At 42.7% G+C, this 23503-nt stretch overlaps 1 protein-coding gene across 4 annotated transcripts in view; it reads right to left on the bottom strand.

The window, feature by feature from the left end:
* dlgap4b (discs, large (Drosophila) homolog-associated protein 4b) overlaps positions 1-23503 on the bottom strand; it is a 529323-nt gene that overhangs the window by 16248 nt on the left and 489572 nt on the right. For all 4 annotated transcript variants that reach the window (XM_034167027.1, XM_034167029.1, XM_034167030.1 and 1 more), the window contains 3 exons: positions 14928-15367; positions 13268-13356; positions 8853-9340 (listed from right to left, as the gene is read on the bottom strand). In XM_034167027.1, the coding sequence (XP_034022918.1) occupies positions 8853-9340; positions 13268-13356; positions 14928-15367 (1017 nt within the window). The remainder of the gene's footprint in view (positions 1-8852; positions 9341-13267; positions 13357-14927; positions 15368-23503) is intronic.

Below are 23503 nucleotides of genomic sequence, written 5' to 3'. Positions count from 1 at the left end.
ACGGTGTTTCCCTGGGACGGCGGGAGGCCCGTGACAAAATCCAGGCCGATGTGAGACCAGGGGCGATGAGGTACGGGCAGCGGCTGTAGCAATCCCGAGGACTTGCGGTGGTTGGCTTTGCCCCTGGCGCAGGTGGTACAGGCCTGGATATAGTCCCGGATGTCGGTCTCCAGGGATGCCCACCAGAAGCGCTGCCGGACGACTGCCACGGTTCTTCGCACCCCAGGATGACAGGAGAGCTTAGAACCGTGACAGAAGTCCAGGACCGCAGCCCTGGCTTCTGGTGGGACGTAGAGCCTGTTCTTCGGCCCGGTTCCGGGGTCCGGGCTTCGTGCCAGGGCCTCCCGGACGGTCTTCTTCACGTCCCAGGTGAGGGTGGCCACGATAGTGGACTCCGGGATGATGGGATCCGGGGGATCCGACGGCTCCGTTTTGACTTCGTCTTCATGTACCCAGGACAAGGCATCCGATCTCTGGTTTTTGGTCCCGGGACGGTAGGTGATCAGGAAGTCAAAACGTCCGAAGAACAGTGACCAGCGGGCTTGCCTGGGATTCAGCCGCTTGGCGGTCCTGATATACTCCAGGTTCCGGTGGTCAGTGAAAACCGTGAATGGCACGGACGTTCCCTCCAACAGATGTCTCCACTCTTCAAGAGCCTCTTTCACCGCAAGGAGTTCTCGATTGCCGACGTCATAGTTCCGTTCGGCCGGGGTCAACCTGCGGGAAAAATAGGCACACGGGTGAAGGACCTTATCGGTCTTCCCGCTCTGGGTCAGCACGGCTCCTATCCCTGAGTCCGAGGCGTCCACTTCAACCACTAACTGGCGACTAGGATCGGGCTGCACCAGAACGGGTGCAGACGAGAACCGGCGTTTCAACTCCTTGAACGCGGCATCGCAACGATCCGACCAGGTGAAGGGAACTTTTGGCGAGGTCAGGGCTGTCAGGGGGCTAACTACCTGACTGTAGCCCTTAATGAACCTCCTATAGAAATTAGCGAAGCCGAGGAACTGTTGCAGCTTCCTACGGCTTGTGGGTTGGGGCCAGTCTCTCACCGCCGCAACCTTGGCCGGATCGGGAGTGACGGAGTTGGAGGAGATGATGAACCCCAGGAAGGACAGAGACGTGCGGTGGAACTCACACTTCTCGCCCTTCACAAACAGCCGGTTCTCCAACAACCGCTGTAGGACCTGACGTACATGTCGGACATGGGTCTCAGGATCCGGAGAAAAGATGAGTATGTCGTCAAGATATACGAAGACGAATCGGTGCAGGAAGTCCTGCAAGACATCATTAACCAATGCTTGGAACGTCGCGGGAGAATTTGTAAGACCGAACGGCATGACCAGGTACTCAAAATGACCTAACGGGGTGTTAAATGCCGTCTTCCACTCGTCTCCCTTCCGGATCCGAACCAGGTGATACGCATTCCTAAGATCAAGCTTGGTGAATATCTTAGCTCCATGCAGGGGCATGAACACCGAATCCAACAAGGGTAAGGGGTATCGGTTACGAACAGTGATTTCGTTCAGCCCCCTGTAATCGATGCATGGACGTAATCCGCCATCCTTTTTCCCCACAAAAAAGAAACCCGCACCCATCGGGGAGGTAGAATTCCGGATCAACCCGGCGGCCAAAGAGTCCCGGATGTAGGTCTCCATTGATTCGCGTTCAGGTCGTGAGAGGTTGTACAGCCTGCTGGACGGGAACCCAACACCTGGAACCAAATCAATGGCACAATCATACGGGCGGTGCGGGGGAAGGGTGAGCGCCAGATCCTTGCTAAACACCTCCGCAAGGTCATGGTACTGCACCGGAACCGACCCTAGATTGGGCGGGGCTCTGACCTCCTCCCTGGCCTGGGAACCGGGAGGAACCGAGGAACCTAAACATACCCGATGGCAGGTCTCGCTCCACTGAACCACTACCCCGGACGGCCAATCGATCCGGGGATTGTGTTTCAACATCCAAGGGAATCCTAAAATCACACGGGAGGTGGCCGGAGTCACAAAAAACTCGATCTCCTCCCGGTGATTCCCCGACACCACCAGAGTTACTGGTGGTGTCTTGTGAGTGATTGGAGGGAGTAGGGAGCCATCTAGCGCTCGTACCTGCACAGGCGAGGTAAGCGCCACCAGAGGGAACCCTATCTCCCTGGCCCATTTGCTGTCTAGCAAATTCCCTTCAGAGCCCGTGTCCACCAGTGCTGGGGCCTTCAGGGTTAAATCCTCATACAGGATGGTAACTGGGAGTCGTGTGGCGATGTGGGTGTGTCCCACGTGAATGTCTCGGGCCACCCTTAGCCCAGTTTCTAGGGGCGGGCGTTGGTGTTTAACCGCTCGGGGCAGTCTCTTAATTGATGCTCAATCGAGCCACAAACAAAACACGCCCCGTGGGCCAGCCTCCTTTGTGTAACCGGTGCCCTAAATGTTGCCCTACTCGTGTCCATAGCTTCGTCAGCAGGGGGGGCTGTAACCGCACGGAGCGCAGGGGCCGTGGAGCGTGGGGAGGGCGGAACGCGGTCGGAACCGGAAGGGAGAGGGACGACGCGTGCCCGGCCACGCCCTTCGTCTCGTTCCCGACGGCGCTCTTCTAACCGATTGTCTAATCGTATGACAAGATCGATGAGCCCATCTAAATCCTGCAGTTCGTCCTTAGCCACCAGGTGCTCCTTGAGAACCAACGACAGTCCGTTTACAAAGGCGGCGCGGAGGGCAGTGCTATTCCAGCCGGACCTCGCAGCCACGATGCGGAAGTCGACTGCATAGGCAGCTGCGCTCCGGCGCCCCTGTCTCATTGACAGCAGCACGGCTGAAGCGGTCTCTCCTCTATTTGGGTGATCGAACACTGTTCTGAACTCCCTCACAAACCCATCATATGTCTGAAGGAGCCATGAATTTTGCTCCCAGAGCGCTGTAGCCCAAGCGCGTGCCTCACCACGAAGCAGATTTATCACATAAGCTATTTTGCTAGCGTCAGTCGCGTACATAACGGGACGCTGTGCGAAGACGAGCGAACACTGCATAAGAAAATCCGCGCACGTCTCCACACAGCCTCCGTACGGCTCTGGGGGGCTTATGTATGCTTCAGGGGAAGGTGGGAGGGGTCGTTGAACGACCAGTGGAACGTTGCTGTTACGCACAGGGTCGACGGGAGGGAGAGCCGCAGCGGCGCCCGGAGGGCGCGCTTCCACCTGCGCGGCGAGAGCCTCCACCCTGCGGTTCAGGAGGACGTTCTGCTCGGTCATCAAATCCAACCGAGTCGTGAAAGCGGTGAGGATCCGCTGCAACTCACCGATCACCCCTCCTGCAGACGCCTGTGCGCCCTGTTCTTCCATTGGCCGTTCAACAGCCGGTTGACGCCCCTCGGGATCCATGACGCTGGCCGAGATATCCTGTTGGGGAAAGTGAGGAACACGGACCCACAACAGGGGGCGCAAATGAACGGACAATGAAGAAAGTCAAATAACAAGGTTTTACTGTTGTGAACACGCACAACAAACACAACAGATCACAATTATGAAATAAACCAATTCCAATGGTGTCGTGTGGGCAGGCTCGACGATAGGAGACGTCCGTCTGAGTCGAACCGGAACCACCCGATTTCCTCTGCCACCGAACCCCGGGAATACTGGAGCCGCCAAGTCCCGAACTCCCAGGTGGCCACTGCCTCCGCTCGTCGGATCCGGTACTGCTGGCGAGGAACAGAAACAGTCAGATGTGGGTGCGGCTGCACCCAGCAACACGTAGGGTGGAAACACCACCTCCACCTCTCGTCAGGAAAATACTGATAAGTGCAGGAATGTAAGTACAAGTCCAACACAGTCTCCAGCTGTAGTATTCACTATCTGTACACAAGCAACAAAGGATTACTGTCAAGAAGACAACACAATTGGCTGAGTACGTTACCTTCCTAGTAGAACGATATCTCGGCAATGAGATGGAGATGCCGTCCAGCTGATATACCCCTCAGCTGATGGATGTCAGCTGTTTCAGTTGATAAGTGACGGCTGTCACCTGGGCTGCTCCTGTGAGGCGGCAGCGCCCTCTGGTGCCTGGAGCCCGCACTCCAGGCGGGGCGCCCTCTGGTGGTGGTGGGCCAGCAGTACCTCCTCTTCAGCGGCCCACACAACACAAAACTATAGTAGGCGAAGGCTATTTAACATCAAACTTGATCTCGGCCTTCAAGATATATATCCTTGCTCCCAATTTGGTAAACTTGAAAATGTCTTTGGGAATACAGTGTTGTGGGTATTTTTGGCTCTTTGACCTTCAAAATTTGGTTAAGGTCATTGATCTTCCAACTTTACCTCGATGTTCAAGAGATGCGTCCCTGCTGCACAATTGGGAAAGTTGTCTCAAATCTATGAAAAGTTAAAATGGAGTATAAATTTTCAGACGAACAACATTTCTATGTCAGTTTGTCAATGCGACAGGGTACAATGAGGTACTGCCTGATCAACACTCCAGAGGAGAAGGTGGTGGCAATGCACCAATAAGGTGGATCCTAACCTCTACACAACAAGTACAAGAAAATCTGAATGAGATGGACATGGTGGGTCTTACAGAATGAGACAGAATATCCTTTGTACTCATCAGTATTCAGTACGTTTGCACTATGTGGTACAGCCAGACCCACAACGAGGAGGGGAGCTAGGCTATCATAATGTTTTTAAAAAAAGTATAGCCATTTTTAAGTTCATTTACATTTAGTGGGGCAAACATGCACACGTTTAGCTTCGTTGTGATGTCTTTATCTGTTCAGTGGTGATAAGAAACAATTTATTCTTGAGTTCTTTATACCTCAAACAATAACATTAATGAGCCAATTAGATTCTACTTGCTAATGCAGTGTTTGCACTATAAATCAATAACCCGTGGGGATCCATGGGCTCTAGATTAGGTAGTATTTATGAAATAGCTAGCTGACATTTTTCAAGGGTGGTAATAAATTATGCAACATTTCTATAATGAGTTGGAATGGCATGTGAGTCCAAAATGTTTATACAACCTTAGACCCCAACAGATTTTAGAGGAAGAACTAAACCCTTTTATTTCCTGTTAATTACATTTTTTTGGTGTTGTTGTTAACTTACTGTCTTAATGTATTTATAAATTGTTTAGGATCTTGTTATCATATACACACTATTATTATTATTATTATTATCATCATCATCACTAGCTGAATTACCTGTTCTACACGAGTCATTCCAGCTGGAATCATCAAATTTTGGAGAAGTTCCCTACCTGACCCCCTCAGTTTTGCCTGAAAAAGATATGTATGATGGATAATATAACTATTAGACAATATCCAAAATTTCAGATCTCTACTCTGCATACTTTTCTCACAAAAAATTCCTAATTGGAGTAAAGTCATAATATCATCATGAAAATTGAAGCACCAATTACATCTACTGGTCGAAGATACGAGGGCTGTCAATAAAGTATAGGTCCTTTTTATTTTTTTCAAAAACTATATGGATTTCATTCATATGTTTTTACGTCAGACATGCTTGAACCCTTGTGCGCATGCGTGAGTTTTTCCACGCCTGTCGGTGACGTCATTCGCCTGTGAGCACTCCTTGTGGGAGGAGTCGTCCAGCCCCTCGTCGGAATTCCTTTGTCTGAGAAGTTGCTGTGAGACTGGCGCTTTGTTTGATCAAAATTTTTTCTAAACCTGTGAGACACATCGAAGTGGACACGGTTCGAAAAATTAAGCTGGTTTTCAGTGAAAATTTTAACGGCTGATGAGAGATTTTGAGGTGATACTGTCGCTTTAAGGACTTCCCACGGTGCGAGACGTCGCGCAGCGCTCTCAGGCGGCATCATCAGCCTGTTTCAAGCTGAAAACCTCCACATTTCAGGCTCTACTGATCCATGACATCGTGAGAGAACAGAGAAGTTTCAGAAGAAGTCGGTTTCAGCATTTTATCCGGATATTCCACTGTTAAAGGAGATTTTTTTAATGAAAGACGTGCGGACGGGTCCGCTCGTCGGGACGCAGCCGGCGCGGTGCGGCGGCACAGGAAAAACACCTCCGTGTTGATAACCATTTGTAAAATCCAGGCGGCTTTTGATGGCTTTCAGTGGAGTGAGTATATGAGAAATTGTTTAACAGCTGGACATGTTCCAACTTGTCCTTAAGGCTTCCAACAGAGGTGTTTTTCCTGTGGCGGAGCGTCGCGGCGGCTGTGAGCCGACGCTGCAATCGTAATAATAATAATAATAATAATAACAATTAAAAGCTTTGCAAAGTCAAATATGAACCAAGAGATACTTTATTTTACAAAGTTAAGGTTACCTTACAAAGTTCTACAATAACATACAACATCCTAGTGGAAATTGCCCATAAAAGTGTTTGATTTTCCTGTGACGTTTTCTGTAATAACATATCTTCAACCAGTAGATGTAATTGGTGCTTCAATTTTCATGATGATATGCTGAAGAGGCACCCAGCAAAGATCTTCGCTTCTGGGCCAGAAGTAACTCCTTGCAGGGCCATGTGGGTGCATAAATGTTACTTGCACATCTTGATTTGCTTCAGATTTGCTTAAGTGTGAATGTTCCAAAACAAGGGTAATTTAAAAATTTATTGCAGAAAAATGAGGCAAAACCCCATCCCAATTTTTTTATATTTTGTTCTGAAGAATGTGATCTTTTTAAAAATTTAAGTCTGACATTGGTATCTGATATTTTTTTTTATATATGGCCTCAAACATTGACCAAAATGTTTTCTTTTTTTCAATTTTCAGACCTAAAAATCTAAAAATTTACTGGACTTATTCATCGCCCATTACAGAATGTTAGAGACATAGTTCATGACAAACCACATGAAAATGGCCAGTTAGACGATGACGCAAAAAAAAAAAATGCATAAAAAACGGGCTGACTTTACTCCAATTAGGAATTTTTTGTGAGAAAAGTATGCAGAGTAGAGATCTAAAATTTTGGATATGGTCCAATAGGTATATTACCTGTCATATACTTTTTTCCATGCAAATATGAGAGGGTCAGGTGGGGAGCATTTGATGATTCCAGCTAGAATGACTCACTTACGAGCAATCGAGAAGAATTTTAGCCATGTCATTGTATATTTCAAGTTGCGTTACATTGTGTGTATGTTGTCATCATTAATTTTTATACAGCAATTTGTGACATTCATGAGACTACAAGCGATAAAAAAGGTAAAATAAAAGGTGATAGCATGTCATACTGCAATGCTCTGGCATGCTGTACAGAGCAGGTACATTTTAACTGGAAAAAATGCACGCTTTAACTCGCATGTGGTGCGCACTGGTCTGTTTGGATTGTAATTATAGTGCACCCTAGCCATCCGCTACTATCTAGTAAGTAAAGTGTGATGCTTGCTACTTGACCTGAGTACCACATTTCACCACATTTGGTGAAAAACGTTAAGTAGTTTTGATGTAATACTCAAAATCTGACAAAGTGAAGCCTACAAATTGAAATTCTGATCCAGAATCTGAATCCAGATCACCTCCAAAATTCAGTGAACTCTTTCCAGGCCTAATATCTATCTGTGGTACAAATTTGGTGAGAATCGGTGAAGTAGTCTATATAAAGTGAAATCTTGATTCAGAATCCGGATCCGGATCACCTCCAAAATTTAATTTAATGGGGTCTTCCACACCCTAATATCCATCTGTGGGGCAAATTTGGTGAGAATCTGTGAAGTGTGTGTTTGTGTTGTTTTACATAATTCTTCAAAGTCTATACAAAGTAAAATCTTGATGTAGGATCCGGATCACCTCCAAAATTTATTGAAGTCTTCTATGACCTAATAAGCATCTGTCATAAAACTTTTGTCAAAATCCATGCAGTAGTTTTAACGTAATCCTGCTAACAGACAGACAGACAATTAAATAAGCGCCAATGATTTTATTACCTCCTTGAGGGACGTAAAAATGTGGTACGTACTGACCCAAATACACAGTGGCCCTGATTATGAGATGAACCCTCTTTTCAAGATATGCTTTTGGAAAATTATTTTTGAAGATCAATTCAAAGCAGTAGTTCAATAACATGATACAATAAACAACACAAACTGGTCTGTTTTCTGCTCCTCAGATCCTCCTCTTCAATCATTTCTACACAGATGGAGCTTTTTAAGCATTGGCCACTGCACACTGGCCATTTACATCATTAAATAGTCATGGATACAACTGTGATGTGGGGCTCACAAGAACTTGTTGGAGAACTGCAAATAACTGCTTTAGTGCATTATTTATAAATGTTATATGCTGGTTCTTGTGGTGACCTAAGTGGATGTTTGAAGTGGGCGTGGGCCTTTGCACAAACTCATCCAAATATTACATTTGTTGGACCACCCATTTCAACAAAATGTCTGATTTCCTCACAAATAAAGAATAAATCACCTTTCAGTGCCTGTTTTTTTCCTATCCTTTTGTCATTTAGTGAATATGTTCCTTGTCAGCTGATGTCTGGCGTAGCAAAAAAAGTGATATGCACGGACGGTTTTCAATATTAACCACACGGACAATTTACTGTAACCGAAGAGTCACTTGCTTACATCCATTAAAATTTTATATATATATATATATATATATATATATATATATATATATATATTCAAATTGTTTTTTTGGTTAAGTGATAAAGACCTTATCTGTAAATTATCTTCATTATACCAAACTTGTCAGAATGTTTATACAATCTTGTTCGCTTAGTTGCACCCTCATGGAGATCAGAGGTCTGCGTCATTTGTTTCCCATTCTAAGAAGACTGAAAACCTTCTCCTTTACAGAGCTCTGCAGTAATTCTGGTCTGCCCTCTTTATGAAATTTTTTTGTGTTTGCAGTACAACAGCCTTACCCTCTTCTGAGAGCTTGTTGTCTTTGGTCTCCTGCTCCATCTGTTGGCACCAGCCTTCCATTCGTCCGGTCTCAGCCTGCAGCAGCTTCAGGAACCAGTGGCCATCTCTTCGACACAGCGATCCACCTCCTCCACTCTGTGAAATGCCGCCATTACTGCCATTCCCACTATCCAGCCAGGGGTCTGGAGGTGGCAGAGATGAAGGATCAAGTGCTGGATCCAAACTTTCTGAGAAAGAAGAAGAGCTACTTCGTGTGGTGGACCGTTTGAGGATCTGCCTGGGCAGTGGAGGTGAAGATGCATCACCGGCCATGTCTCCGTTGTCTAAAGAGTCTTGTCCAGGAGTGGAGCTTGTGGATTGGCTGGCGCTTTTGACCATGACCTTCTTCTCCTTGGGTGTGTTGTTACTGATATGGGAGATAACAGGAAGGTCCTGCAGACCAGAGTCTGTTTCTTGTTTTGAGGCCATACGACTGGAGCAAGTTTGCCTGAATCAGTCAGAACGAGATTCACAGTTAGAAACAGGGTTTTAGACTTTTCAGAATAATAAATTTGTTGATGACAGTGCTTTAAGAAAAGTATTTTAAAGGCCTGACTAAAGTGTAATATGTGATCTTTAAGTTATTTTCATGAAAAAAGACACAAATGTGCAGTTTACTGCATTTTATTTTTTTCCTTGTGTAAAAACAGCTTAGATGTGGTTTGACCGAAACGAACTGTCATTAACTTAAATAAAACAGGGATGAAGTGGAGGTGTAAGAGTCACTAGGTGTTCACAGTTAACAGTTATTTATTTCTATATTTATTTATGTTCATTGTTAGTTGGTTTTACCTTTTCTGTTGTGTTTTGGTTTATCAGGTTCTTTTTGTCTGTTTCTCTAAAATTGTACTGTAGCAATATTAGTTATTACTTTTGTTGTTGTTGCTATAATTATTAATATATAAATAAAAAAATTACAGTTCGTAATACATTTGACTTTTACGACAACAAACACTAAGCCATTTATTATTTATTATACAGAAAACATGCACACAAACTGTGCTGAGATGCGAACAGCTTAATGCTTTAACATTAACATTTAACATTAACTTTAACATTGAAAACGCCATAGACATGCTAACACGTTAACATCGGTCCCGTTTTTAAGTTATCAACTGTTTTAGAAGACCATAACAGGTTGGTTTAATATAAAAAAGGTAAATATTACTCACAGATATATGATCTTTAGGGTTTTAGCATGGGAAAACTAAGATAAAGCGAAATAATACAACAAACCATCGAAGCAGTGAGACAGATCATTGCTTCATTGGTTCAAAGCAAAGCCACACCCAACTCTACTTGGGGAGTGTCTGCCAATGTTCTCACGAAGACAGTGAGGAGAAACATGGAAATATAGACTGGAATGGATGTGTGCGCCTCAATCTATTAGCATCGCTCAGGACAGGAAGGTGCCATTACTAAGGGTGGAGATGTGCCGATCATCAATAATAAACTGACCGCTTTTTTTGCACTAGCGTCGATATTTCTTAACGGATTTTAATAAAAGTAGGCTTGTTTTAAAGCCATTTGAAAGCTCTTTCCAATGAACCTATGCATGTATGGGTGAAAAAAAAAAAAAAACCTTTATGTAAAATGCAGAAATTTGGGGAAATGACAAACTGTGCTGCTTTTCTCTCTCTATTGTCGCTATTTGTTAACACATTTTAATAAAAGTAGGCTTGTTTTAAAGCCCTTTAATTGCTCTTTCTAATGAAAAAAATGTTTTATGTAAAGTGTGGAAATTTGGGGAAAATATGCCATTCTGTTCATTTACTGTGATGTTTTTTTTTCCTGTCATCATAATTCTCGATGGATTGTTATAAATGAAGCCTTGTAAGTTGTATTCAAGCTGATTAAAAGCTCTAACGAACCCATACATGCCTGGATAAAAAAATCCTTATGTATTAAAATATAAATCTGAAGTATGCCTTGCCATTTTGCTCATTTACCTTGCTGCTTTTTCCACTGTGATATTATTGCTAGTCTTTTAATGACAATGACAACAACATATATATGATTTTTACTAACATTTTATTACAGCAGGGGTGGTGGCCAAGTGGTTAATGCGCTTGGTTTCAGTGCAGAAGGTTCCGGGTTCAAATCCCACCCTTGCCACATTTCTCCATGTAATGTGGAGTTGCATCAGGAAGGGCATCCGGCGTAAAACCTATGCCAATTCAACATGCAGATCCACCTTGGATTTGCTGTGGCGACCCCGAGTGCAAACAAGGGAGCAGCCGAAGGGACTTACTTTTACTAACATTTTATTACAAGTAGATATAAAGCCATTCAGAATTGATGACTTTTGACCCTCAGTTAGGGTAAAAAGTACCTCCTCCATCCCCTCCAACCACACTGTTAAAATTTAAATACCGCTTGTGACCACCATGTACATATATTAAACAACAACAACTGCAAGTATATAGACATAAATATATTTAAACATTTTTGTTTCTGTGTTTGTATGCATGTGAATGCAGCTTAATGAAAAGAACTAATGGCGTTGAGTTATAGTCTCAGTATATTGATATTAAATTGCGACATAACGACTTTAAAATAGACATTTGTTTTACATAATTACATTAAGGCTATTGTACAGTTCATTTTAGTATTCGAGAATTTGTTTTTGTAGTTGGTGCAGTTGATGGTGAAGCACTGGCTGCCTTTTTTCCCCTCATTTCGCTTCTGTTTAACTGGCTCAAGGTGCTCTCTCCACCCATAGTAATGGCCACTGTGCAGCACGCCGCTAGTCACGTGACGTCCATTCCAGTCTCTATTTCCATGAGGAGAAAGACTGTGGCTCATGGCAAGCAGTAAACAGAGCAGAGAGGAGTGAAAATTCACACAGTCCCTTCCTCCGCAGTCCATGGTGACATTGCTGCTGCTTTGATTAGCGTAGAAAGAGATGTTGCTTTGACAGTGAGTATTATATTTCGGCCCCAAAACACGCATGACACCACGTGCACATGCGTATGTGTAGTTAAATTTTCCAAATGACGGAAATCCGTTGTGGTGACGGAGAACTTTAACCCATGTGCTAGTTACAAAATTCCAAATGCATTCTGCAAAAGTATGAACAAACAAGAATAAGCAACTTCCTGATATTCAAAACACAATGGGCATGAACTACAAAGCATAATAACCCTGCAGTAACTTCCTGCACCGAAAAATGAGGCCAACATGGAAGCTGCAAACCTTGCAGTTCCTTGAATGGCAGCTTGAGGCTGACTCCAAAAGTGAGTCACTCCTCATCAAACACCATTTTAAAATGTATGACTTTATATCAGAAAAAAAAAATGTTTATAGCCTGGTACAAAACAACAACAAAAAACCAACAACAAAAACTGTTTTGGTCTCTATAACTGCTTTCACTGTTCATCACAACTGCACAGGAAAGTGTGTGTGTGTGGGGGGGGGGGATGTTATTTTAACCCACCAATTTAAAGATACTTCAAACCACAAAATCAGGAACAATTTGGGCATGGCTGCTTTGAGTGACAGCTGTGTGCCCGTCAACAGTGGCTACTCGCTGCTGTGGACTCAACCTGGTTGATTTGACAATTTGTCCTTCCTGGGTATTTTATTAAAAACACATGAGATAGTATGGCTTGATGTGTGATTAATTGTACTAATGGATCATCAAAGAAGTCTGTGTTTTAGTAGCTGTGTTCAGTGAGATATTAGTATTACCCAATTTATATGGTAGCACTTTTAGCACTAGGTTAACATTAATTAGTTGGTAACTCAGTGACATTAGCTCCAATGATGATGCAATGGTTACAATGGGCATATGCCAGTCAAAAAACATTGCCCAATTAATCCACAAAAATATGCACTAATAAAGCACATGAACCAAAGTTAGCCTATTAGCCTTAACTTATTTGAGAACACCAAGATAAGGGAGGAGAGGTGTAGTATTCAGGCTTCATCCATCCCACACAGGTCATACCGGTCCACCTCTTAACTCACGTATAGATTGACCAAGAGTTAGGTAAAGTTTGGCACTACCAACATGATGACATTTATAGCTGCCCTATATCAGCTTCAAAACCACTCTTCAGAAAACCTGTGGGTCACGGATGGTTCTCCAGAACACACACACACACACACACACACACACACACACACACACACACACACACACACACACACACACACACACACACACACACACACACACACACACAGTCTGACCACACACACGTTAAAATAATAAATGTCTATTCCAGAAACGTCCTTCAACACAAAGCAAGTCTTCAGACACAGACATTCTCAGCCTTTTGATCTAAATAACGCCTGTGTAAAGAACAAAATAATCATAGCAGTGTGTTAGGCATCCTTACATGTCAGAACAAAAGGACAGAAGTGGACTTACTGCCACCCGTCTTCCACCTGGACTCCAATGGACTGACATCTGGTCAGTGGTGGCGTTTCCACTCGCTGAACTTCTTGAATAGAATCAACCTTCACAAATAAACAGCATGCGCGCACACACGCAAGCAGAATCAGTGACAAAGTCAAACGTATCATCATTCATTAGCAATGTAACTGGTCTCTGCCTCAACTTTATCTAAATTCTGGGTCTATTAGTGAAGCTTAGGGCTAGCAGCTGGCGATCACCTTAGTATTTTCTCTGCTTTCCTGTTGATTTTATCTCTTAAGGGTTATTTTTCCAGCTGACTGATTCTGCTCTTTTTCTTGCTGTCTGAGGTACGGATAATGCTGCATAGGATTGCAGGGTTGGTGGCTACAGACACCAGGGTGTTGGACTGACTGCGAAATGCCATGCCTGAAGCTGATGCAGCACACTGCAGTCTGCATTTGGAATGGACTCTGCCACAGGAACAGGCCCACTGATAGCATAAAGAATGCTGGTTGACCCATAAATGCCTGCGTGGACTTCTCATTTGTTATGTTGTTTTGATTTTGTGTTTTCGGTGTCTTCTGTTTTGTAAAATTTTGCAAAAAAAAAAAAAAACTTGTAATTGTTAGAATGGCCGAAGCAAAAGCACCAGAGGGAGTTTTTTCTTACCACAGTCACCTGTGTACTTGCTCTAGAGCAGGAGTATTCAACTCGTTCCAGTGTCACCGACCGACACCGGTGATTCGATGACACCGCTCCTTTCTGGAATGAGTTGAATACACCTGTTCTAGGGGTTGGTAAGTTTAGACCTTACTTGTGTGAAGTACCTTGTGGTAGTGTTGTTGTGATTTGGTGATATAAAAGGAAATAAATTGAAATTAATTCAGAAGTGACAACTGCAGCATAAACAATTGAGATTCAAGATCTATATTATCATTGTATGTGTCCAATGAAATTGCAGCTGCATCATCATCTAATGAAGCATCTTAAAGATAAAACATAAGACCAACATCAGGGTGCAAATGAGCCTAGACAGCAGTAGTTAAGGTGGCATGGGATCTATGTGTACATATCATTGGTGCCAGAATATTGCACATACAGTAAAAGCATAAGAACATGATAAACAGTCATTAAATACTGAACTAACAACAGCGTGTCTTGCACAAATGTGAATTTTTAGTTTTCCAAACTAAACCAAAGTGGAAAATTCCAAAGAAAATCCATGCAATTTAGTGGTTGTATTTATAACATGTTCAGAATAATGACTGCCCAGACTCACTTTTATTACATTAATCGTTTGGAAAATGAAAAAAAAAGAGGTGTATTTAAGCATATCTGTGTGAATAAAATATGCACACTCTGCCGTCTGTGCCACTGTAGGCCAACTTTAATGACACAGGTTTACCATAATGAGACCCTTAGCTTACTTGTACTTTTCTGAACTTGAGGCAAGACACTCATAAACCCATATACCACAAATGAATATTTTACCTTTTTTTTTTTTTTTTACACTGTATTCAAGTGCCACAGGCAGGACAAATAACACGCAGTGATCTGATGACTGTTTGCCGCTGTTACCACAGAGCTGAAAATTCATGACTACAATTTTATCTGTTTCAGGTGTGGAAACAGCAACAATGAACGCATTTGTCCCAAATACAACAATACCAACCTGAATTCCGATGGATGACAGTTTCCGCCGGGGGACTGGCACTACTACGGGCTCCTCTGCAGCCAAATTTTCTTTATGTAATCCTGATTTCAGCAGTTCATGTTGTACTACAGAGTCACTTGTCTCAGTGGAAGCGTTTGCAGTGGTGGGGGCGAGAGGCTCTCTGGGTGTGGCGATGGGAAAAGGGATAATGTGTGGAGGACGTGGAATACCCCGAGCCAGACTGTTTGCACGTGTACTGTCAAGACTGTCGGAGGAGTTACTGTGTGCGTGGCTGGATTGGCTACAGACCTCTGACCTCCGGTCCTGCTGGTCTAAGTAGTTGTCCTGGGATGACTCTGTGCTGCTCTGCACTGTGACAGAGATGTAGGGCTTGGAGGTGGTACGGGGTGGGACTGGCGGAGGAGCAACCTTCTTACAGGTGGTTCTGCATGTGGAGACTAAAAGACAGGAGACAGAGAAATGATTACGTTAAGTTTTTTGTCTGACATTTTACTGTCAGACAACAGATGTGAGACAAAAAAAAAAATTAAAATTAAAGGAGCGTGCTGAGGCTTTTAAATCTGGTGACCATGCTGCTTGCAAGCAAGCCAGATACTCTTTGGAGCGGTCTATTAGAGCCGCAAAACGCTCCTGGGGTGACAAAATGGAAGGTTACCTCAATGCAGATGACCCACATCTAATGTGGGAGGGACTGAATGCTGCAACCACATGGAAACCTAAAGGAGCGAACATTACTGACTTTGATCCCTCATTGCCAAATGATCTTAATCAGTTTTATTGTAGATTTGAAACTGGGAACACTGAGCCTGTTGTCTTTTCATTTGAGCAGAGTGGACTTACCATCACTCTGGAAGAAGTCCAAAGGGTTTTGTCCAGGACCAAGGTGAGGAAGGCCCCTGGACCGGACAGAATACCACCCCGGGTGCTCAAACTGTGTGCAGAGCAATTAGCTCCTGTTTTAACAGACCTTTTTAACTTGTCACTGCAGTACTGTACTGTCCCTTTATCTTTTAAAAAGTCGGACATAATACCAGTACCAAAGAAGATGCCTGTGACCTGTTTTAATGACTATCGGCCTGTGGCCTTAACCTCTGTTTTAATGAAGACTTTTGAGCGTCTGGTGTTGGACTATATTAAAAGTCAAATACCAGTGTCTGTGGACCCGCTCCAATTTGCTTACAGACGCAATAGGAGTGTCGAAGATGCCATCTCCTTCACGCTGAACTCTGTGTATAAGCACTTGGACAAAGGAAAATCTTATGTCCGTATGCTTTTCATAGACTACAGCTCTGCTTTTAATTCTCTTGTTCCAGTGCAGCTCATTCACAAATTGAAAACTCTTGGCTTATGTGATGCCATTTGCAAGTGGATTTTAAACTTTTTAACTGGTAGACCACAGAGGGTTAAAATTAACAACTGTTTTTCAAATGTACTTCTTGTGAATACAGGTTCTCCGCAAGGATGTATTCTAAGTCCTCTGCTCTACACTTTGTACACATATGATTGTGTTGCGTCTTTTCCCAATAATATGATCATCAAATATGCAGATGATACTACTATTATTGGTCTTGTTAATTCAGATGGTGATGACTCTATCGGTCAGACGTTCAGTATGTAGTCCAGTGGAGTGAACAAAATCATTTAGTTCTTAATACTTCCAAAACAAATGAACTGATTATTGATTTTGGGAAAAGCAATGTTCACTTGCCTATTATTATTAACAACACAGAGGTACAGAGGGTTGACAGTGTGAAATTTCTTGGTGTGACCCTTTCTAATGATTTGAGCTGGCATGCTAACACTCAAGCTATTGCCAAAAAGTCCAGACAGCGGCTCTATTTTCTACGTAAACTTAAGGAGTTTACTCTAAATAAGCACATTCTTTTAAATTTTTTATCACTGTGTTGTTGAAAGTCTCCTTATAAATTGTATCTCTGTATGGTTAGAAAATCTTACATGTAAAAAAAAAAAGTTTTAAACAGAGTGGTGCGTTCTGCTCGCAGGGTAATAGGCTGTGAGCTGCCAGCCCTGGAGGACATTTTTAAAGGCAGGCTTCTTTCGCGGGCATTACTGATCATTAATGACCCCACCCATCCTGCTAAGAATATATTTGAGCTTCTTCCTTCTGGGAAACGCTATCGTTCTATTAAATGCACCACGTCTCGCCATGTAAACAGCTTCTTTCCACAAGCTGTGATGGCTTTGAACTGTGCACACTGACTGACAAGCACTTTACTATTTTTATTATCTCTTATTGCTCTTATGCTTTTATTGTGGCAAGTGTTATCTATTTATTCATTTATTATTTATTATGTCTTTGTGTCCATGTTTTTAAAATGTATGTTTATGCACACTAAGCTCTTGCAACTTTTTTCCAATGTAGTTTACTGCAAATGGCAAATAAACTGAACTGAACTGTTAAAACCAAAGTAATGGCACAAGAACAAGAGGTGAAAAGTGTTTGAAGCACCTCTCAGAGTGCCATAGAAAAAAGCCACTTCATAATTTAGCAAGTTTTTTGAAGCATTATCGGGGAAAACCAATCAATTCTTTACATGAATAAACGTGCAAATTGCTGGAGGAAGGATGGAACATGAGGAGAGCTGGAGTGACATTCTGCCAAGCAGAAGATCAAATGTGGCAGAAATCTGAACACTCACTCACTCATCTTCAAATGCTTACTCCAATTAAGGGTGATGGGGGGCTGGAGCCTATCCCAGCAGACATGTGGTGAGATGCAGGGTACACAATGGACAGGACCCCAGTCTATCGCAGGGGTTTATATAGACAAACCTATGCACAGTTTGTCACCAATTCACCGAACCTACATGTCTTTGGAAGTGGGAGGAAGCCGGATGGAACCCACGCAAACACGGGGAGAACATGCAAACTCCACACAGAATGGTCACAGGTGGGAATCGATCCCATGACCCTGTGAAGCAAAAGTGCTAACCACTAAGACACTGTGCTGCCGAAATCTGAACACGTTTACTAAATAAATGTGTAAACATGCTACACTTCAAAGCACTGACTAAAGAGACAGGTGAGAAACCCAACAAGACATTTTACTGACATCCAACCAAAAAACAATCCCCCCCCCCCCCCCCCCCCCCACACACACCAATAATGCTAGAAGGACATTCATTAATCAGCACCACTCCCAGAACCTGAAGCCAGAGTGAACAGCAGTGTGAGGAAACCAGACAGACAACTGTGTTGAGCACAGCACGTTCTTCATACCATGGCCTTTAACTATTCTAAGTCCAAAGATATTCACTGTTTTGTTACAGCTTTAAATAGTTGTTTTCAGACTGTTGTGTGATATAATATGAAGCAAGGATCCACAAACTGACTCAGAAGAACCACATAATCTACAGAAACTATTTTACATCAACAAAGTATTGATAACGACGCTTTTTAAAATGGCTGCAAATCCGTGGCTGCTATAAGTTCCAGACAGATAAGGTACACTGTAGCCTCAAGTGGTATGTCTCAGCTTTGAAAAGAATCCTCAATGCATGTTTTTTTCCCCACTTAAAATTGTTTACTTTTTGTGTTAATAGGACACTTTTCAGAATTTCAGCAAAAGAAAATAGCAACAAAGAAAATTACAAATACATTTTTACACACACACACACACACACACACACACACACACACACACACACACACACACACACACACACACACACATTTTATTTATATTTAGTTTAGTTTTTGTCATGGAAAGAGGAGCGGAGGCTTGGTCGTTCAGCCTGTCGATGGCGGCTTTGGAGCGCGGCACGCCCCACAGCCGCTGGGGGCCATCCTTAAAGTGACAGTAACACTCCTTATTCTCTACCAAGCCCGTAATATTTTCACCGAAAGCCAGATAAATTTTTCTAATGCTTTCCAGCTGCCTGTCTCTAACAGTTTCTGAAAAAATTCTGATGGAAAAAAAGCCCAAATCATTCCGCCATTTCCTGGCAATGAAACAACGACGAGGGGGCTGGACCACTCTTCACTCAAAGCCTGCTCACAGGCGAATGACGCAACCGACAGGCGTGGAAAAACTCACGCATGCGCACGAGGGTTCAAGCTTGTCTGACGCAATCGCACATGATTCAAATCCATGTGGGTTTTGAAAAAATAATAAGGTAGGATACTTTTCTAATAGACCTCGTATATACAACCCCTGGCAAAAATTATGGAATCATCGGCCTCGGAGGATGTTCATTCAGTTGTTTAATTTTGTAGAAAAAAAGCAGATCACAGACATGACACAAAACTAAAGTAATTTCAAATGGCAACTTTCTGGCTTTAAGAAACACTATAAGAAACCAGGAAAAAAATTGTCAGTCAGTCAGTAACGGTTACTTTTTTAGACCAAACAGAGGGAAAAAAATATGGACTCACTCAATTCTGAGGAAAAAATTATGGAATCATGAAAAACAAAAGAACGTGCCAACACATCAAGTATTTTGTTGCACCACCTCTGGCTTTTATAACAGCTTGCAGTCTCTGAGGCATGGACTTAATGAGTGACAAACAGTACTCTTCATCAATCTGGCTCCAACTTTCTCCGATTGCTGTTGCCAGATCAGCTTTGCAGGTTGGGGCCTTGTAATGGACCATTTTGCAAGGAATGTTTTCACAGTTTTTGCTCTATGGCAAACATCCTTTCAATTGATGGGATAAGAAAAGTGTTCAAAATATCAACGTAAATTTATGCATTTATTGATGATGTGACAGCCATCTCCCCAGTGCCTTTACATGACATGCAGCCCCATATCATCAATGACTGTGGAAATTTACATGTTGTCTTCAGGCAGTCATCAGGCACCAAACAAAAGTTCCAGCATCATCACCTTGCCCAATGCAGATTCGAGATTCATCACTGAATATGACTTTCATCCAGTCATCCACAGTCCACGATTGCTTTTCCTTAGCCCATTGTAACCTTGTTTTTTTCTGTTTAGGTGTTAATGATGGCTTTCGTTTAGCTTTTCTGTATGTAAATCCCATTTCCTTTAGGCGGTTTCTTACAGTTCGGTCACAGACGTTGACTCCAGTTTCCTCCCATTCATTCCTCATTTGTTTTGTTGTGCATTTTCGATTTTTGAGACATATTGCTTTAAGTTTTCTGTCTTGATGCTTTGATGTCTTCCTTGGTCTACCAGTATGTTTGCCTTTAACAACCTTCCCATGTTGTTTGTATTTGGTCCAGAGTTTAGACACAGCTGACTGTGAACAACCAACATCTTTTGCAACACTGCGTGATGATTTAAGTAAGTAAGTAAATTTTATTTATATAGCACCTTTCACAGACAAGAGCCACAAGGTGCTTCACAACATAAAAGCACAGTACACCACACAATACATTAGACAATGGCCGAGACATTTAAAAACATAGCATAGGATAGCAAAGCAGCCCAAAAGCTAAGCAAAAGCTTGTGTAAAAAAGAAGGTCTTAAGTTGGCTTTTAAAAGTGTCGACAGAGTCCAGTGAGCGCAGGGAGAGCGGGAGACCATTCCAAAGCCTGGGAGCAACAGCCTGGAAGGATCGCTCTCCTCTGGTTGCAAAACAGGTGTGAGGAACCATCAACAAATTTTGGTCCACAGACCTCAACGCCCTGGCAGGGGCATAAGGCTGGATGAGGTCACAGATATAGGGAGGCGCCTGGCCATGTAGAGCTCTAAAGGTTAAAACCAAAATTTTAAAATTGATCCTGAAGGACACTGGCAGCCAATGAAGCTCCTTTAAAATTTGGGAAATATGAGTCCTCCTGTTAGCTTGTGTCAGAATTCTCGCTGCAGAGTTCTGTACTAACTGCAGTCGACGCAACCCTCTTTTAAGAGTTTGATAATCCTCTCCTTTGTTGCAATTGACATCTCTCGTGTTGGAGCCTTGATTCATGTCAGTCCACTTGGTGTAACAGCTCTCCAAGGTGTGATCACTCCTTTTTAGATGCAGACTAACAAGCAGATCTTATTTGATGCAGGTGTTAGTTTTGGGGATGAAAATTTACAGGGTGATTCCAGAATTTATTCCTCAGAATTGAGTGAGTCCATATTTTTTTTCCCTCTGCTTGGTCTAAAAAAGTAACCGTTACTGACTGCCACAATTTTTTTTTCCTGATTTCTTATAGTGTTTCTTAAAGCCAGAAAGTTGCCATTTGAAATGACTTTAGTTTTGTGTCATGTCTGTGATCTGCTTTTTTTTTTCTACAAAATTAAACAACTGAATGAACATCCTCCGAGGCCGGTGATTCCATAATTTTTACCAGGATCTCTCTCTCTCTCTCTCTCTCTCTCTCGACACGCGCGACGCACGCACGCACACACAAGGCATAATTATAATTGACCATGGTCACATTCTCAATGAGCATGCTCATTAGCACGTAAATCTCATGTGACTAAGTGTGAGCTCCCACCTCTATGAGGAGCGGCTCTCACAATTTATTCCACAGGGCGCTGTTCCACTATGATCGCTCACAGTCCTGAGTACAAGTACGGGTACATACATTTGAGTGCTCATCGATACCAAGTACCGATAAGAATACTTAAATGATGCCATTACAATTCTGTGGTGACTTTGAAAACATGTTTTATTCATCAGTTCTTCCTTACTTTTTGACTGTAACTGCTCCCAATATCATTAGCTTTGTTTTATTTATTTTGTGCATGCTGAATAAACCATTCATTCATGCATTCATTCATTCACAAACATTTTGCTTAAATCGTTACTTCACTTTTTGACAACAACAAATTGTCCTTTAACATTAATTGTGTGTTTCTTAACAAACATGACACTGCCAGACATCTCACTTAAATGTAACCCGTGGACGTCAGCACTACAAAATATACAACACCAGGACAGAACTGAAACTGTCTATCAATAATGTTAATTATGTCTACGAATAAACCTTTTTTGAAAATGTGAGGGACAGATTCATTGTGATGAAAAGAAGCTTCTCTGTGCTATCATCTGTGAGCGTGTTTCTGTTTTCATCTACAATGTGTGTTACACTGAGCTAAACAGCCTTTCAGTGTCCACACTATTTTTTTAACTTTTGATCAAATACGTACTGGTAACATACGCAAATACAGCTTCAGACTTCTATGAAAAAAAAAAGAAAAAAAAAAAGACTGTTTAGTTCAGAAATGAGTCCAGGTTTTCTTTCTCTTCCTGCTAACAGGCAGCACAGTGGATTTGTTTTGTGTGTGTGTGTATCTTACAAGAATTAGCAGTGTCAGTTAGCTCAAATTATGTCTCAGGAGAGACATAATTTGTCCCCTGCACGCGTGGGGACATGCGTGCGGGGGACACGATTGGTTTGGATTGTGTGTGCGTGCGCGAGCATGCATGGGCGCGCACGCACTGTGTGTTTTGCGATGTGCGCGTGCGCACAAGTATGCGTGCACGAGCACCATCACGTATGCTCGTGCACGAGCATGCTTGCACGTGCACGCATACTCGTGCACACTTGTGTATGCGTGATCACATGTGCGAGTGTGCACGGGGCCGTGCATGTGCGCATGCACGTGAGAGTGCAATGGTACCAAATGTATGGAACCAAATTTGCACTCTAAATGGAACCAAGCCGCACTCTGAATGCAATGCAACACAAATGGGATGAATTAATCCATGTCATGTGACATACAAAGCACCAATCAAATCACAAGGATCCACTCAGCCGTTATATAAAGCCAGATAATCATTTCTATTCCTTCAGCAATAGTAATTGTCAGCATTACACAGATGAACAATACAACAACCGCATTTCAAATGACAGGAAATTATCAATAATACACTCTAACAGTAGGAGTATGTTTTGGGAATATCAAGGATTATTTAAAACAATTTTGTCATTCTTTTGTTAAAACTGCCATATCAGAAACTTGGCTTGCAGAGGTTGATGATAGGAATTACGAATTGGAAGGTTATGAATTCAGTCATTTGAATAGGCAAAATAGAGGAATAGGTAAGCCTTTATTTACTCTGTGTGTGAATTTACTCTGCATGATGGACTGCAGCTTTCAGCTAATCAATGGACAGCATTGACGGACATATTTTGACTTATGAGTAAATTACGTGAAAGCCTGTAAAAATCCATAAATTAGCCGCATCGTTTAAGCTGCAGTGTTCAAAACGTATGGAAAAAGTAGCAGCTTATAGTCTTGAAATTTCAGTGTGTGTATGAAAATTCCACATTGAGAGGTTGACATCATGCTGCTGTAAAGGGGTATTGGGTCACGTAGTATAGGAGATGTTTTATGATTACAAGTATGACTAAATGAATATGACATTGGGCTGATACCGGGGTGAAATTAATACTGGTATCAGGATTGGTGCATCCCTAGTTTTTACTGTTGTAATACAGAATGATTTTTACAAATAAATCTGACAAAAATGTGTGCACAGTGCTTATACAGGATTACAGTTGCCGGTGGAAATGCTCTTTGTTAAATATTGTGTTATTGCTCTGGTTGTCACATCTGGGACACAGGGACTTTGTCCACCCTTCTCTGAGCAAGTCACAGGCATTTGGCACAGTGTTATCCATAGATTCAGTCCCATCCAAGTAAGTTACA

This window comes from Thalassophryne amazonica, chromosome 3, assembly GCF_902500255.1.
Source record: "Thalassophryne amazonica chromosome 3, fThaAma1.1, whole genome shotgun sequence".
Taxonomy (NCBI): domain Eukaryota; kingdom Metazoa; phylum Chordata; class Actinopteri; order Batrachoidiformes; family Batrachoididae; genus Thalassophryne; species Thalassophryne amazonica.
This window is presented reverse-complemented; position numbering and strand designations above follow the sequence as displayed.